Here is an 18,935-nt window from a genome sequence, read left to right as displayed (position 1 = left end):
GAAAATGAATGTCATTTTTGTTACGTTATTAAAAGTTAAATGACGTTATAACAAAAAACGTTGTAACTTGAAGAGCTTTCATAATATGTACATGATGTTTACATACTGTGCGTTGTGTAGGAAATATCCAGATCAAAGAGAATGTTTTTGTAACAATGAACTATGATTTCAGTTGTCTAACGAGATCATAGTACATTGTGACACCTTGCCTCGTAACTAGATACACCCCCAAAAACTTGCCATAAAGACAGAAACACCCCTTTGTGACCCGGGGTTGTAAAACATGAGTTAAGAATTTACATATTAGACTAAAACGGACCACAGCTGCAGCGTGATCTAAGATAGTCGCGACTCCAAACGCAACACTAGAAAGAGGACAAAGGAACCTCTTAACAATCAAGGCTACGGTTGATTACTGTATATGAGACAGGGAATTCAAGAAGAACCAGCCAGTTATTCTCTTCAAATCATTGGTTGTCTACACGGCCCTCCTACCCAAGCTGGGAGTGTTGAGACAGCTGATTAGCCTCAGAAGTCCACTCTCACAAAACGAGTGCAAGGGAACAGACCACTAAGAGAAAGGACACTGACATCGTGTGGATGTGTATCTTATATTATAATTTAAATTGTTAGTAAATAAATAATCAACTCAATTGGAGTGGTATGGAATTATTTAGTGAGACCCGGGTTTGTGCAGATTTACAAATTATGCAACGTTCGGGATGAGACGGATTAGGAAATTAATTAATTATCGACTGATATGAAATCGATATTCTGATATTCTTTGAGTTAACTTGGGAAATGGTAACTCATTAAACAAACTTTTCCAATGGTTCCCCAAGTTACTGAGTTAGTGGTTGCCTGATGAATTGAATCACGTAATTATAAACACATAATTATTCGATAAACAGCAGTCGCCACATTAATGATACCAACGCTACGACATCGGCTTGTATTTTGCAGACGTCTGTTTGTGAGGCTTGTACCTCGTGCTCTGTCTCGCGTCATCTGTGTTTTTTCTTTCAACTAAGGCAGCATAATTGAGATAATCACACTTTACGCAAAGTGTATGAGTTGACATGGCATGCCCTAGATTGGAACTACTCTCAGTAAATAGTTTTATCTACTGTACAGATGGAGATTAATTACATACAGCACAGACTGTGTTCTGCTGTGGAAGATATGGGTCAGATATGGGTTTCACACACATAAATACACTCCGCAACCTACAATCAGTAGAGGTCTTTAGTATCCCAGCAACACAACCATTGACATTGCAGAGGCAGGGGACTGCTTAACGTGGTCTGTGTTCGACAACAGGTTCAACCTTTGTCAACCAGCATGCCCAACATACAATATTTTTGTTCCAGTATTAGGAAGGTACAATGCTATCACAGTGCATGTGCACAACAAACAACAGTATTAACTGTGTTTCCATGATTTGTTATCTTTCATTTATACTCAGTCTATATGCTTCATCTGCATAGTTGATGTCAACACACATGTTAATCGGTTTGTTAGTTAACTCATTAAATCAATTATTAATTCACTGAAACAACCGTTTTTATATTGATCAACATTTCATTGCAAGTTTTATGCAACCTTTTCATTTACTTTCAGTATCAGACATATAAAAGAGCCATCTGGGTAAACGATCACCAACAGTACTCAGCCAATTAAAAACCTGGAAAATGGTTCAATAGAAAACTCTGTTCCTGGTTGTGCATCATTTGTACTCTCTTCATGTCTTTTTCGGAGAAGGGATAAAAAGAGAGAGGGTTCTTCTGTTCACGGCTGTCCAGTGTCCACAGCACTTTAGACAAAACACAAGAATGTACTCTGCTGATTGCTCTTACTTAGATGCCCCCCAAAAAATCAGAAGACAGGAATGTTTCAGCAGCAAACTGTGTATGCTGCTGACATGCTGATGTCTTAACAAATCATAGAGCAGGTATAGTAGGTCCTTCACACCAGTGGAGCACCCTTTTGCTCTTCAAGACCAGGGTTGGTGAACACTGCTTTACACTGTTACCAGAAAGTGTTCTCAGAGGGAGTGTTAATTCCTCACACAGCCGACTGGATCTCGCTGCACACGTAGATGTTACTGGGCCTCACCCTCCTGCGGCTCCGGCCCGGCAACCTGGGACACAGCCTGCAGCTCTTGGGCATAAATTCCAGACACGCCTCCCGGAACTTCCTGATCCTCCAGCAGTAGATGACAGGGTTAAACACCGTCTTCAGGTAGCTGAGCCAAAGTGCCCCCACACTGACCGGGTAAAAAGCCGGGCTGAAGTAGAACCTTTGGCTGAACACGGCCAGCAGACTGACAACGGTGTGGGGTAGCCAGCACACAGAGAAGCCGATATAGAGGATGAGGATGGTGGTGAAGGCACGGGTCTTGAAGCTCATGTCCACATTGACCTGGGGGGGCCGTTGCAGGCCAGTAAGACCCAGCTTGCTGACCTGGTTGAGGGCCGGAAGGCTGGCCTGGTCGTAGGTGTGGTTGTGGATGCGTAGGGCGTTGCGGCGCACCGTGTTGAGGATGCACAGGTAGGAGTAGAGCATGATGCCGAACGGCACAAAGAACACAGCCACCACCAGCAGCACCGTGTAGCTGCGGTCGGACAGCGACTCACTGTAGCCCAGCACGCACTGTGGCGCCCAGGCCTCCCCAATGCCCGTCACACCCGCCGTGCCCGCACGCCAGCCGATCACAGACGGGAGCGCCACGCAGAGGGACAGCGCCCAGGAAGCGACAATGAGCAGCTTGGCGCGGTGCGGTGTCAGCTTATCCTGCCTCTGAACGATGATTAGGAAGCGGTCTACACTGATGATGAGGAGGATGTACACGCCTTCCAGGACGAAGAGCCAGTAGAGCATAACGGAAGCACGGCAGAATCCTCCCCCGAAGTGCCAGTCGGCCGTAACCATGGTAACGGCAGTGAAGGGCATGCAGAGCAGCGAGAGCATGATGTCAGAGAACGCCAATGTGGCGAGGAGCAGGTTGATGGCGGAACGCATGGCAGGCTTCTGGTAGACGATCAGACAAACGATAGCGTTTCCCAGGAAACCAATGGTGATCATGAAGATCATGATGGCGGCCAGCATCACACGCAGGGTGACAGGCATGAAGGGACTAGTAGCCCCAACCCCTGGCGGCGAAGGCGGGGGTGAAATCACCACCCCTTCCTCCTCATCCGGCTCCATCAGGGGGGCACACCTAGCCAGCAGGCTGCGGTTGCAAAACTCCATGGCAATGGTTACCAGTCTACCAGTCAGTCCGGCCCTGGATATGCATCATTGTTCTTTCGTCTGAGATTGTGTTGTTGTCAGCTTCCTCGGTAAGTCACAAGTCCTGGTCTCCTCATTCATGGCAAGGTCTGAAACAGGAGCAAAATGAAACACGTAAGAAACACGTAGGAACAAATCCTGCATACCAGAATCATTTGAGTGCAATATAGTTCCTTAAGAACAAAACAGACTGCACCGACTTGTTGAATAGCCACTGTTCATCGACACCCAGCCGGTGATCTACTGCGCACAGCCAACGTTCGCTATGGTCTTGTCCAATGTGAATTAATAGTAGTGCTATGGGCTGTGGACATACACCTTGTACCCCTGCACATCAACTCGGTACTCCCTATATATAACTATGTCATTTTTACTCTTTATTTTTATTTGTTATTCACTCTGTATTTATTCCTCAAGTCACTATTTTTATTACATTTTTTATCTTATCTGGATTATTGGAAATTAATCGTAAGCATTTCACTGTTAGTCTACACCTGTTGTCTATGAAACATGTGACAAATACATTTTTATTTTATTTTATAACTTAAGTCCATATTTGCAGCATTATCAGTTGTTGTTTTCTATATTGGGGAATCCCACACAATCAGGAATGAAGCTAGTGATGGGCTAGGAGCAAGGGTATGGCTCATCAGCTTGTCACAGAGACTCAGCTAAAGTCTGTGAGCTCATGTTCATCCTGTTTCCACACAATGCAACAAAATCTAATCTGCTGGTGCAGCTCCACTACAGAATGTAATCCAGATGAAAGTGTGGCATCCTCAAATGAGCTCACTCACAGGACACGACTGTTGCTATGGTTTCAACCCTTTCTCTCGCTCTGGGGGTGGTGTGGAGCACCGGGTTGGGGAATACTCTGGTTTTCAGCACTCCATCATGATGCACCAAGTTGTTCCTTTCCCTGTATCCTGTTCCACGGAGCCCTTCTCAACAGCTACGCAGCTCTCAGACAGGAAGGTGACAACCTGGAAGACAGGATCACTGTGTCAACATTATGGCTCTCATCAACCAATTAATATGGAGATCACATTGTGTGTGTGTGTGTGTGTGTGTGTGTGTGTGTGTGTGCGTGCGTGCGTGCGTGCGTGTGCGTGCGTGCATGTGCGTTTGTGAACATATCACTGCCTCAAGTTTTACAAAAGGAAACTTCTATGTGAACTATCCCTTGGAAAATGGCTGTAGATTCTCATACAAGACCTTGCATCAAAAGTGTAAGTGATTGTTACTGAGGCAAACATGTCATCAGTTCCACAGCAACAAGGACCCCCCCCCCCCCCACCCATCCCTTCTGCTACCTGAAAATGTCTGTGACATTATATTGTATATATTGTATATATATATGTCTGTGTTTGAGAGGGGCTGTTGGGACCCACATACACACTCGGTCTCAGAGATGTCTAACTCTGAAAATCCCTTTGGTCTCCACTGAGGTAGGTAAAACAGCTTTTAGTTTTCTTGCACCTTATTTGTGGAACAATCCAAATATCAAACCATCCCTTCAACACTTACTTACTAGTCTATTTCCTCCAGTGCCAGAGTGAAATGACTCTCTGGTATAAATACATGTGACAGGAATGAGTAGAGCCCGTTCTGAAGAAACAGAGCTTTGCTGCTACCAGGCTGCCCTCCCCCATTTCACCGTCCCTCCATCTCTTGTTGGATGAAATCCACCCACTGCTAAAGGCCCGCACGTGGCCTGATGGAGAGAATAAATATGGCAATGTAACAGAGAGATGAAAGACAGAAGGAAAGACGGAGAGAGAGACGGCAGTGCATTCTCACAGTTGATTACACGCCTCAAGAGCACTGAATCTGTTCCGAGATGAAAAGGTGGTACTTTAGATATTTGTGTTTAACCTTTATTTATACAGGGAATCCCAATTAAGACCAGGATCTCTTTTTCAATGGTGCCCCGTGTTACAGCAATCAACAATCCGAACAGCTTGAACAGATACAATTACATACTGTAGAGAGCAAAAATGATATAGAGTGCTAAATGTATTAGATTTAACAAGTGTACAATGAATAAGTCTTGAAGAGACCAAATCAAATCAAGCTTTATTTATACAGCAAATTTCAGACATGGAATGCAACACAATGTGCTTTACAAGGGAAAAATATATATAAAAACAATTCAAATGAAAACTCAAATATTTACTACACAACAAACCTAACAGGATTAAAAAAAACTAAAGAATAACAAAAACTGAACGACTAAAAAGCAAAGGTGTGTTTTAAGTTCTCTTTTAAACATTTTCACAGTTTCAGCCCTGCTCAGGTTCTCTGGCAGGCTATGCCTCCCCATGCCTCTTAGTTATAGGCTTTGGGATAGTTAAAAGGCCAGTACCAGAGGACCTGAGGGACCTACTGGGTACATAACTTAAAAGCATGTCTGACATGTATTGGGGTGCCCAATCATGGATTGATTTAAAAACCAATACAATTATCTTTAAAAGAATTGTAAAACTCAGACAGTCAGTGCAGAGGCCTTAAAGCCAGTGTAATGTGTGCTCTCCATCTGGTCTTGGTCAGTATCTGTGCTGCAGAATTATGTATGTTTTGCAGTTGACCAATGGCTTTTTTTGGTTAGACCAGACAGGAGAGCATTACAGTAGTCAATGTAAAATGACACCTAGGTTTTTTACCTGGTGTTTTATCTTTATTGCCCGTGAATTATTATGTGCGGCCATATTTTCTCTTGTCTTGATTTAGCTGGAGGAAGTTGTGAGCCATCCAACTACTTAAATCACTAATACAGTCTAATAATTTATCTGTGGAGCTAAAATCCTCTGGTGACACAGAAATGTAAAGTCGTGTATAGTCTGTGTAGCAGCGAAAATCTATATTGTGCTTTCTGATAATGCTGCCATGTACAGGACCCAAATTGAACCTTGTGGAAAGCCACATGTGATACATCTATTTATTTTCTCTGAGATACTGTGCATTCGGAAAGTATTCAGACTCCTTCACTTTTTCAACATTTTGTTATGTTGCATATTCAAAAATTGATTAAATAAAACATTCTCCTTATCAATCTACACACAATACCCCATTATGACAAAGCGATAAAAGGTTTTAGAATTTTTTTCAAATTTATTACAAATAATTAACAGAAATACCTTATTTACATAAGAATTCAGACCCTTCGCTATGAGTCTCGAAAATGAGCTCATGTTCATCCTGTTTCCATTGATCATCCTTGAGATGTTTCTACAACTTGATTGGAGTCCACCTGTGGTAAATTCAATTGATTGTACATGGTTTGGGAAGGCAACCACTTGTCTATATAAGGTCCCACAGTTGACAGTGCATGTCAGAGCAAAAACCAAGCCATGAGGTCGAAGGAATTGCCTGTAGAGTTCCGAGACAGGATAGTCTCAAGGCACAGATCTGGGGAAGAGTACCACAACATTTCTGCAGCATTGAAGGTCCCCAAGAACACAGTTGTCTCCATAATTATTAAATGGAAGAAGTTTGAAACCACCAAGACTCTTCCTAGAGCTGGCCGCCCAGCCAAACTGAGCAATCAGGGGAGAAGGGCCTTGGTCAGGGAGGTGACCAAGAACCTGATGGTGACTCTGACAGAGCTCCAGTGTTCCTCTGTTGAGATGGGAGAACCTTCCAGAAGGACAACCTTCTCTGCCACACTCCACCAATCAGGCCTTTATGGTAGAGTGGCCAGACAGAAGAAACTTGTCAGTAAAAGGCACATGACAGCTCGCTTGGAGTTTGTCAAAAAGGCACCTAAAGGACTCTCAGACCATGAGAAACAAGATTCTCTGGTCTGATGAAAGCAATACTGAACTCTATGGCCTGAATGCCAAGCGTCACATCTGGAGCAAACCAGGCACCGCTCATCACTTGGCCAATACCATCCCTACGGTGAAGCATGGTTTGGCAGCATCATGCTGTGAGGATGTTTTTCAGTGGCGTGGACTGGGAGACTAGTCAGGATCGAGGGAAAGATGAAAGGAGCAAATAGAAAGAGATCCTTGATGAAAACCTGCTCCAGATCACTCAGGACTTCAGACTGGGGCGAAGGTTCACCTTCCAACAGGACAATGACCCTATGCACACAGCCAAGACAACGCAGGAGTGACTTCGGGACAAGTCTCTGAATGTCCTTGAGTGGCCCAGTCAGAGCCCGGACTTGAACCCGATCGAACATCTCTGGAGAGACCTGAAAATAGCTGCGCAGCAACCTAACGAGCTGTCTGGCATCTGTGTTGGCTCTAAAATCATTTACCACTTTAACTAAGGCTGTCTGTGCTGTGCTGTGGTGGGCCCAGAAAGCAGATTGGATTTTTTTTTTAAATACAGTTGGCACTTAAAAAATTATTGAGCTGTTAGAAAACCAATTTCTCCTGAATTTTGCTTAAAAATGTAAGGTTGGAGATTCAACAACAATTGTCAAGAGCTGAAGGTTCTAGATTACTTTTCTTGAGAAGGGGTTTCACCATTGCAGTTTTTAGTGCAGTGACGAAAATTTCTGTGAACAGGGCGTGATTAACAGTAGCTTGCACTTCTTCAGATAGGCAATTAAACACTTTTTTGAAGGTGGGGAGGATATGATCGAGAAGGCAGGTAGAAAGCTTAAGTTGTGATACCACTTTCCTACCTACGACTTTTGCTTGGTAGGCTAGGGCACATATCATCAAACTTGACTGAAACCCAGCCTAATGTTTGTTATCTTGTTTCTAAAATATGCAGCAAACTCATCACATTTCGATGTGGAGAAAAGTTCACATAGGTTTGCGGGGGTAGGATTTGTCAGGCCATCAATGGTTAAGAAGAGCACTCTGAAATGATTTTGGCATTTAGTGATCAAGTTACAAAAATGAGCATTTCTGGCATTTCTAATTGCCTTGTTATATACGCCAAGTTGCTCTCTCAAAATATCATAATGGACATGCAACTTTGAATTTCTCCACTTCCAGTCTGCCTATTTGCAATTTGTCTTTCATTTATTAGTTTCCTCACTCATCCAAGGGTGTGGCCTTTACTGGTGCTAAGGCATCAATGGTTGCCCTTAATTTGCTCTTAAAGTTATCATCTAAATCATCACAAGTGGAAAGTGACCTAATGAAACAAGGACGTCCAGCTCTGAAATACCCTTACAGAAAAACCACACGAATATCATGTAATCGCATGTGATCTTATGTGAAGTTAATGTGATAACATGTAACAACATGTAAAAGCAACATGTGTTAACATGACACTACACATGTGAAAACAGGATCTCATGTGAAATACTGTAAATGTGACAACATGGGCATGCAGAATTTCAACATGTGATACCATGAAACTACACCTGACAACATGCAATTGCACATGTGAGTTTTGTTGCAAAATAGGAAGCCGATTCTAGATTTATTTTTGGAATTGGAGATGCTTAATGTGAGTCTGGAAGGAGAGTTTACAGTCTAACCAGACACCTAGGTATTTGTAGTTGTCCACATATTCTAAGTCAGAACCGGCCAGAGTAGTGATGCTGGACGGGTGGGTAGGTGTGGGCAGCGATCGGTAGAAGAGCATGCATTTAGTTTTGCTTGCATTTAAGAGCAGTTGGAGGCCATAGAAGGAGAGTTGTATGGCATTGACGCTCGCCTGGAGGTTAGTTAACACAGTGTCCAAAGAAGGACCAGATGTATACAGAATGGTGTCGTCTGTGTAGAGGTGGATCAAAGAATCACTAGCAGCAAGAGCGACATCATTGATATATACAGAGAAAAGAGTCGGCCCGAGAATTGAACCCTGTGGCACCCCCATAGAGACTGCCAGAGGTCCGGACAACAGGCCCTCCGATTTGACACACTGAACTCTATCTGAGAAGTAGTTGGTGAACCAGGCGAGGCAGTCATTTGAGAAACCAAGGCTATTGAGTCTGCCGATAAGAATACAGTGATTGACAGAGTCGAAAGCCTTGGCCAGGTCGATGAAGACGGCTGCACAGTACTGTCTGTTATCGATGGTGGTTATGATATCATTTGGACCTTGAGCGTGGCTGAGGTGCACCCAAGACCAGCTCGGAAACCAGATAGCATAGCAGAGAAGGTACGGTAGGATTCTAAATGGTCCGTGATCTGTTTGTTAACTTGGCTTTCAAAGACTTTAGCAAGGCAGTGCAGCATAGATATAGGTCTGTAACAGTTTGGGTTTAGAGTGTCTCCTCCTTTGAAGAGTGGGATGACCGCGGCAGCTTTCCAATCTTTAGGGATCTCAGACGATATAAAAGAGAGGTTGAACAGGCTAGTAATAGGGGTTGCAACAATTGCAGGGGAAAATTTTAGAAAGGGAAGGTCCAGATTGTCTAGCCCATCTGATTTGTAGGGGTCCAGATTTTGCAGCTCTTTCAGAGCATCAACTGACTGGATTTGGGTGAAGGAGAAGCAGGGGAGGCTTGGGCAAGTTGCTGCGGGGGGTGCAGAGTTGTTGGCCGGCGTAGGGGTAGCCAGCAGTAAAGCATGGCCAGCCATAGAAACATGCTTATTGAAATGGTTGATTATCGTAGATTTATCGATGGTGACAGTGTTTCCTAGCCTCAGTGCAGTGGGCAGCTGGGAGGAGGTCTTATGCTCCATGGACTTTACAGTGTCCCAAAACCTTTAGGAATTTGTGCTACAGGATGCAAATTTCTGTTTGAAAAAGCTAGCCTTTGCTTTCCTAACTGACTGTGCATATTGGTTCTTACCTTCCCTGAAAAGTTGCATATCGCGGGAGCTATTCGATGCTAATGCAGTACGCCACAGGATGTTTTTGTAGTGGTCAAGGGCAGTCAAGTCTGAAGTGAACCAAGGGCTATATCTTTTCTTAGTTCTACATTTATTGAATGGGGCATGCTTATTTAAGATGGTGAGGAAAGCACTTTAAAAAAATAACCAGGCATCCTGTACTGACGGGATTAGGTCAATATCCTTCCAGGATACCCGGGCCAGGTTGATTAGAAAGGCCTGCTCGCTGAAATGTTTTAGGAAGCGTTTCACAGTGATGAGGGGTGGTCGTTTTACCGCGGACCCAATATGGACGCAGGTAATGAGGCAATGATCATTGAGATCCTTGTTTAAGACAGCAGAGGTGTATTTAGAGGGCAAGTTGGAACAGATGATATCTATGAGGGTGCCCATGTTTATAGATTTAGAGTTGTACCTGGTAGGTTCCTTGATAATTTGTGTGAGATTGAGGGCCTCTATCTTAGATTGCAGGACAGCCGGGGTGTTAAGCATATCCCAGTTTAGATCACCTAACAGTGCGAACTCTGGCCCAACGCTCTAACCACTACGCTACCTGCCACCCCAATCTAAGGTAACACCAAGTAATTTAGTCTCCTCAAGTTGTTCAACAGCCACACCATTCATTACCATATTCAGCTGATTTCTAGGACTTTTACAATTTTTTATTTAACCTTTATTTAACTAGGCAAGTCAGTTCAGAACAAATTCTTATTTACAATGACGGCCTACCCCCAGCCAAACCCTAAACGACGCTGGGCCAATTGTGCGCTGCCCTATGGGACTCTCAATAACGGCCGGGTGTGATACAGCCTGGAATCGAACCAGGGTCTGTAGTGATACCTCTAGCATTGAGATGCAGTGCCTTAGAACGCTGCACCCCTCGGGAGCCCAAGTTAGGCAATGATTTGCACCGAATACAATGCTCGTAGTTTTAGAGATGATCAGGACCCATTTTTTACTACCCATTCCAATACAGACTGCAACTCTTTGCTAAGGGTTTCAGTGACTTCATGAGCTGGGGTTGCTGATGCGTACAGGGTTGATTCATCAGCATACATGGACACACAGGCATGAAAATATTCTTGGTACCATTTGAAAGGAAACACTTTGTGGACATGTAAAAGGAATGTAGGATAATATAACACGTTAGATCTGGTAAAAGATAATCCAAAGAAAAAAACAACTGTTTATTTTTATGTATTTTGTACCATCATCTTTGAAATGCAAGAGAAAGTCCATCATGTATTTATCCAGCCCTAGATGGCAGCAGGGTATGTGCAAAGTTTTAGACTGATTCAATGAACCCTTGCATTTCTGTTCAAAATGTTGTATCAAGACTTCCCAAATGTGCCTAATTTGTTTATTAATAATTCTCATGTTCAAAACTGTGCACTCTCCTCAAAGAATAGCATGGTATTATTTCACTGTAATAGCTACTGTAAATTGGACAGCGCAGCTAGTTTAACAAGAATTTAAGCTTTCTGCCAATATCAGATATGTCTATGTCCTGGGAAATGTTCTTGTTACTTATGTTGTGTCTTTGGCTATGCTGGATTAAGTGATATGACATGCTATTCTATAAAATTATTTATCCGTAATTAATATTACCTGATTGAGCTAATCATGTAAATATAATTAACTAGAGAGTCGGGCACCACGAAATAATATTTATAGAGCTGTTATCTTCCGAATGTTATCTTCCGAATGTTATCTTCCGAATAAACTCTCTTTTACATCAATAGCAGTCAATATTAATCGTCATCTTAATTCAGTCTCATCTGAAAGTTGTAAATTCTTGGTTTATCTGCACGAACCCTAGCTAACAATTTGAATCAGCAATACAAAATAGGGTTTAATTATTTATTTACTAAATACCTAACTAATCACACAGAATTACACATACACATAATTAAATCATAACTTAATTACAAATTACGTCATAAAGGAAAACGTCCCTGGCGGGCGGAACAGATATGACAGCTGGTTACACAAAAGAAAAGGGCTGGGTTTGAGTGAAAGAGCGGGAAGACTGAGGAACAAAGGGCAAAGCTGTGCTATCGTAAATACAGTATCTTATGCATTCTAAATTACCGCCCATTTGGAAAAGGAAAATGCAATGAATATTTACTCTGAGCTGCGCTTCGGTAGGTTGGTGGTAGATGGAAGGCCGTGTTGCCAAATCGAGTCCTTTTGAAAAATGTCTCTGGTGGTCATTTGGATACGTTGTAGTAAAGTCGTTGAGTGATAGACGGGATACTCTGTCTGTTCCTTCCTAACCCTCGTTTGCATCTGTTACGTTCCCCAGTTTATGTGTTGTAGTTTGTATATTTGCATGTGTTTATTTCAGGAAAATGGCTTCCTGAAATCCCTCAAGCAGCTGATTGGTCGACTCCAGGGCTAATTGGAGAGCTGACCCCGCCCCCTCGTCAAGACACAGCTGTCTCCAATTACCCATTCCTTCAGAAGCTATATAAAAGCCAGTGTTCTGTTCAGGAGAGAGGTTGATTTTGCTGGGGGTTCATTGCTGGGAGGTCATTGCAGAGAGGTCATTGCAGAGAGGTCATTGCAGAGAGGTCATTGCAGAGAGGTCATTGCAGAGAGGTCATTGCAGAGAGGTCATTGCAGAGCGATTGATTGTGATGGGTAGATTTTGCTGGAGGTTGATTTTGCTGGGAGTTCATTGCTGGGAAGTGGTATGTTCTGTGAGTTTGTTGCTCAGGTAGAGCTTATTTGATGTCCTTTGTTTCTTAGTTTGTTTGAGCAATTATTTGTTATCCTGTTTCATTTGTTCCCAGGGGGGAAGGGGAAGGCACCTAGGGAGTGCTTAGGCAAGAGACCCGCAGGCATACATATACCCGTAGTATATTCATTGTCTAGGCACAATAGGTAAGACCTGGGCGGACCACCCCCTGTATTTTGGTTAGGGCACCAGGTGGTGCTAAATTAGGTAAGTATTGGTTAGGCAGGTAAGATCGGAGAGGGGGCTTTGAGATTTACTTTCTTTACTTTCTTTGCTTTGGTTCCGTCCAGTCCCTTTTCCCCATATTACCTTGTAAACGGTACCACATTCTGTCTGTTGTCATCCTTACTCACGCCTACAGTCCATACCTCCATACCTCTTTCACTTCACGGAGAGTTGAGTTATAGCAGGGTGTTGCGTTCCCTCTTCATAGAGGCGTGCGTAACAGCATCTGCTGTTGCTAACTCAACGTCTAGGAGGTATTGAATAAGGGTTCAAAGTGAATAAGGTGAATAAGGGTTCAAAGTTCATACCATGCGCAACCAAAGCTCATGCTGATGTTGGCTTCGTTCTGTAGTTATTATCTGAACCATTCTGACATCGGACCGTCGTCCTCGGAACAGGAGGTTATATTGTCGTCAAGGGCTTATATAAGAAGGGAGAGGAGGGCATGTTTGAAAAGTTGTATAGCCCATGTCCCTTCACAGGGGCGGGCCACTGATTGAGCAGAGCCCTTATGAAAACCCAAATCTCACATTTTAGAAGCTACAATCACATTTCATCCCATCACGAATAATTTCATATTCAAACATTTAAATTGAACAACAATTCCATGTGAATCCGATAACTCTGATGTGTAGACTTTCCACTGTAGAGTTTGTCATCTTATCATTGATGAGAATGTCTCAGATGACCACCGAACTGACGTCATATTCATCATATTCATATGTTCAATTGGTCGGATTACAAGAATATAGTTCATTTCCCCCCACCTTCTGATGTTCCCAGAATCTCTATGTTAACCAAGGGTTTTGCAAATGTAACATCAGTAGGGTAGAGAGAGGAAAAAGGGGGGGGGGAAGAGGTATTTATGACTGTCATAAACCTACCCCTAGGCCAACGTCATGACACTTACAACCACATGCTAATCGCATTAGCCTACATTAGCTCAACTGTCCCGCAGGGGACCCACCGATCCTGAAGAAGTTTCTAACTATATGTGCAGTTTATATGTGCCAGTGTATTCAACACGGGGCCTGGAATGGCAGAGTATGACCAGGAGGATGTCACACAGATATGACAGACTGACTGACTGACTGATGGCAGCAGGTGCCATTATTACATGCTCAAGATGACCTGGCCACCTAGTCTGGCACTCACTCATGTTTCTCCTGTTAATACCTACATCGACATCAATTGGATTCAATAAAACACACTGTTTCCTATGATACATTTTAGGCTTTGCTCTATACTGCTACCCTGCCTGCACTCCTTACAACAACAGATTGTCTGAGCATCTTAGTATCAACTATACAATCAATATGGTGTACATATATAATCTGGCTGTGTTTTTATCCATCCACTGTTTGGTGTAGGCTACTCACATCGATGAACTCTATCCAATGAGATATCAGAAAACTATTTGGTGTACTTATGCCACTTCAATGCACTCTATCCAATGACAATCCAGATTACAATTCAGGCAACACAAAGAGAACAGCCCTCTTCTTCGTCAGGTCAATATATGGTTGCTGGGATGACAGACCTGCAATGATTGAGAGTAGCTGTGTACTTAAAGTGGAACTGACAGCCTTTTAACTACTTTGCAGATATGAAACAAACAGACAATCATAATATCAGTCAAAAATATCAAATTCACAGTTTATGCTACAAACCCAACTTTATAAGAGGTTTTAAAAATAGGTTCTAATTGACTTAACATTCCATGATGTACACTAAGGCATTGTTGGCAGAGTAGATGGATGCAGTTCAATGCATGATTAATATAATTCACCAATACATTTCTTGGTAGTTAAAAAGGACAGATGGTTTATTTAAGCAATAAATGTGTGATATCTGGCTAAAATACCATGGCTAAAGACTGTTCTTATGCACAACTCAACGCGAGTGTTTGGATACAGCCCTTAGCCGTGGTATATTTCCCATATACCACAAACCCATGAGGTGCCATATTGCAATTATAAACTGGCTACCAAATTAATTAGAGCAGTAAAAATAAATGTTTTTTCATTCCCATAGTATACGACCTGAAATACCACAGCTGTCAGCCAATCAGCATTCAGAGCTCGAACCACCCAGTTTATAATAGGTTTTATTTCCTGCGGTGTCTATTAATTGTCCAAACGCACAGCCGCTTTCCCACTCTATATTGCTATAGAATTTTCAGAAATGCCTTAGTATATGTAATTCCCAAACATTCTAAGAATTGAATAAGTTAAATGTGAAAATGAACATATCTGAGTCTCATATTCTTCCTGGGGGTGTACATTGCATTCGGAAAGTATTCAGACCCCTTGACTTTTCCACATTTTGTTACATTGCAGCCTTATTCTAAAATAGATTCAATATTTTTTTTCACAAACAATATTCCATAAAGACAAAGTGAAATTTGTAGCTAATTTATTACAAATAAAACACAGAAATAACTTATTTACATAAGTATTCAGAGCCTTTGCTATGAGACTTTAAATTGAGTTCAGGAGCATCCTGTTTCCATTGATCATCCTTGACATGTTTCTACAACTTGATTGGAGTCCACCTGTGAAAAATGTAATTGATTTGACATGATTTCGAAAGGCACACACCTGTCTATATAAGTTCCCACAGTTAACAATGCATGTCAGAGCAAAAACCAGGCCATGACGTGGAAGAAATTGTCCGTAGAGCTCCAAGACAGGATTGTGTTGAGGCACAGATCTGGGGAAGGGTACCAAAACATTTCTGCAGCATCGACTAACAACGACCCTAAGCACACAGCCAAGACAACGCAGGAGAGGTTTTGGGACACGTCTCTGAATGTCCTTGAGCGGCCCAACCAGAGCCTGAACTTCAATCCGATCTAACATCGTTGGAGAGACCTGAAAATAGCTGTGCTGCGACGTTCCTTGTCCAACCTGACAGAGCTTGAGAGAATCTGCAGAGAAGAACGGGAGAAACTCCCCGAATACAGGTGTGCCAAGCTTGTAGCATCATACCCAAGAAGACTCGAGGCTGTAAGTACTGCCAAAGGCGATTCAACAAAGTACTGAATAAAGAGTCTGAATACTCATGTAAATGTTATATTTACGTTGTTTTTTATATACATTTGCACAAACAGTTTTTGCTTGTTATTATGGGGTATTGTGTGTAGATTGATGAGGAAAAAAACAATTGAATCAATTTTAGAATAAGGCTGTAATGTAACAAAATGTTGAAAAAGTCAAGGGGTTTGAATACTTTCCGAATGCACTGTATATGAACAGATTTGAATAAGATTTGATGTCGCTAAATGCTGTCAGTTCCACTTTAAATAGGCTGTGTGTGTGTGTGTGTGTGTGTGTGTGTGTGTGTGTGTGTGTGTGTGTGTGTGTGTGTGTGTGTGTGTGTGTGTGTGTGTGTGTGTGTGCGCGCGTGTGTGTGCGTGAGTGTGTTTTTAAATTTATTTTAGGCTCTGGGTTAGGTTTAGGGTTAGGGTTACAATTAGGGTTAGAGTTAAGGGTTACGGTTAGGCGTTAGGGTTAGGTATAGTTTTACGGTTAGGGATTTGGGGTTAAGTTTAGGGTTTTGGTTAAGTTAAGGGTTCAAGTTAGGGTTAGGTTTAGGGTTAGGGGTTAGGGAAAATAGAATTTTGGATGGGAATACCTTTTTTGTCCCCCACAAGGATAGCAATACAAAACTGTGTGTGTGTCTGTTTGTGTATGTGTGCGTGTGCATGCTTGACTGTGTGTGTGTGTGTGTGTGTGTGTGTGTGTGTGTGTGTGTGTGTGTGTGTGTGTGTGTGTGTGTCAGACCAGCAGGTCTGAAAAACAGTCCAGTTACATGTGACAGAATGTGTTTGAAACAAGCAATTGTTTGACTGAATATCTAATTATTGATGCAATATACATAGAACCTTTGTTTCATCCTTTTTGTTGTGCAAACTTCTCACCATACAACAGAGAGGAGCTCATCCAAAAGAAGATATCCAGTCAGACCTGAACAAAAGGCCTACACTCTGGTCCTGGATAAATGGTCCATGGTCCTGGATAAAACCAAAAAGTGTTCTATGCTTTCTATATCGAAATCGGTTCCATATAGAACCTTATATGGAACCCAAGGGTTCTATATAGAATCACTTTTGGTTCAGTGAAGAAGAACCAATGGGGTTCTGATCAAAGAACCAACCTGATCATAGAACCTTTAGGGATGCCTTATATGAAGCACGCAATATAACTATTCTTGGTTCTATCCAGATCCTTTTTTCTAAGAGTGTAGGCTATATGTTCACCTCCCCATAACCATAGTAAGGTATCTAGTAAAATCTGATCGAGATTTCATATTTAAACAATCTGCTATCATTACGCGCACCCATTCTTTCTCCATCTTTAAAATTCAGAATACCTTTATAGCTGAGTAAAGATTCACTTATTCAGTCAAGCAATTGACAATTTCGCCCGCATTCAGTATTATGTAACTGACTGTTTTGTCATACATTTCGCTAAATAGGCTACACCATAATCATCATTCCTCTCTATTCTCAGCAAGTAGACTAGAACAGTGCGCATGGTTTCGAGCGCCTTAATTATATAACCTAGAAATGGTGATAAATTACTGATGAAATACCTTTAATCACTGCGAGTCACAATTCCCTTGATGACGAGTCTGACCGAGGTGGCTTGTTCAGATGTCCTATGCCTGTTATCAATAGAAGACGTTTAGGAAGACACACCGTCCACGTATTCTCAGCAAGTAGACTAGAACAGTGCGCATGGTTTCGAGCGCCTTAATTATATGACCTAGAAATTGTGATAAATTACTGATGAAATACCTTTAATCACTGCGAGTCACAATTCCCTTGATGACGAGTCTGACCGAGGTGGCTTGTTCAGATGTCCTATGCCTGTTATCAATAGAAGACGTTTAGGAAGACACACCGTCCACGGAAGAAACCCGTTCCCTCGCCTCCTTCCATCCAGAATCCACTCCAAACCTCTTTGCTTTTCGCAATCGGTAATCAAAACCGGTCCAGTCGCCTGCTGAGGCGCGACGCGCGGAGCGATCCACTGGTTTCAAGGTGTTGCGTTGAAGATGAACATCGACTGGCCGAATACTATTATTAGTATTCACTATTATTCATTTAGCAAGCACATCTTGTATTGAAAAAACTTATGGAAGACGAATTCGAAACATGCTACCAACGATGCACACAAGGAATTCTACAGCAGATCATCTATCATAATAAATACCCTCACTCACTAACCGAGACTGAATAAAGAGAGAATGAACAGATCTCCCCATGTGTCAATAGGTCTACCTGGACAACAGACATGTCAATAGGTCTACCTGGACAACAGACATGTCAATAGGTCTACCTGGACAACAGACATGTCAATAGGTCTACCTGGACAACAGACATGTCAATAGGTCTACCTGGACAACAGACATGTCAATAGGTCTACCTGGACAACAGACATGCCAATAGGTCTACCTGGACAACAGACATGTCAATAGGTCTACCTGGACAACAGACATGTCAAAAGAAAAAGCAACTACATTGGGACTACACACACCTCATCAATCCCCTCTACAATCTACTAAATGTATTCAAGAACACTATGGCCTACATGAGATCAACAATATTCTTTAGACATGCCTGCTACTTCGGCTACCATGTGTAGAACATGTTCATGTCTTTTTCACTTGAGATCAGTACCCTGTCACTCACACACACACACACACACACACACACACACACACACACACACACACACACACAGTACTGTGAAATTCTCAGGCGGATGTGCAGGCAGACAGGTGGATCGGGGGAGCATGGGAGGAGAGGAGAGAAACAGGAATAAAGGAAAGACTAGTGCGAAATAGTCAAACATTATATCACTGACATGTACCAGAACTGTATTATTCCCAGTAGATGGCAGTATTGTCATAGTGTTTATGAA

The 18,935-nt window shown here is 42.5% G+C and overlaps 1 protein-coding gene across 1 annotated transcript; it reads right to left on the bottom strand.

The window, feature by feature from the left end:
• Positions 1-435: 435 nt before the first annotated feature.
• Positions 436-18,040, bottom strand: LOC110501320 (high-affinity lysophosphatidic acid receptor-like). The gene is made up of 4 exons (XM_021578797.2): positions 17,807-18,040; positions 17,602-17,673; positions 4,089-4,274; positions 436-3,380 (listed from the first exon to the last, which is right to left on the bottom strand). Exon 4 carries the CDS (start codon positions 3,250-3,252, stop codon positions 2,065-2,067), a length of 1,188 nt encoding a protein of 395 aa, XP_021434472.2. The 5' UTR covers positions 3,253-3,380; positions 4,089-4,274; positions 17,602-17,673; positions 17,807-18,040; the 3' UTR covers positions 436-2,064.
• Between the last annotated feature and the right edge of the window lie 895 nt (positions 18,041-18,935).

The sequence above is a fragment of the Oncorhynchus mykiss genome, chromosome 22, assembly GCF_013265735.2.
Source record: "Oncorhynchus mykiss isolate Arlee chromosome 22, USDA_OmykA_1.1, whole genome shotgun sequence".
Lineage (NCBI taxonomy): Eukaryota > Metazoa > Chordata > Actinopteri > Salmoniformes > Salmonidae > Oncorhynchus > Oncorhynchus mykiss.
The sequence above is the reverse complement of the archived record's forward strand: the minus strand, read 5'-3'. Positions and strand labels throughout refer to the sequence as shown.

Coding starts and splice junctions, on each gene's coding strand:
- LOC110501320 (XM_021578797.2), bottom strand. CDS start 3,252: ATGGAGTTTTGCAACCGCAGCCTGCTGGCTAGGTGTGCCCCCCTGATG.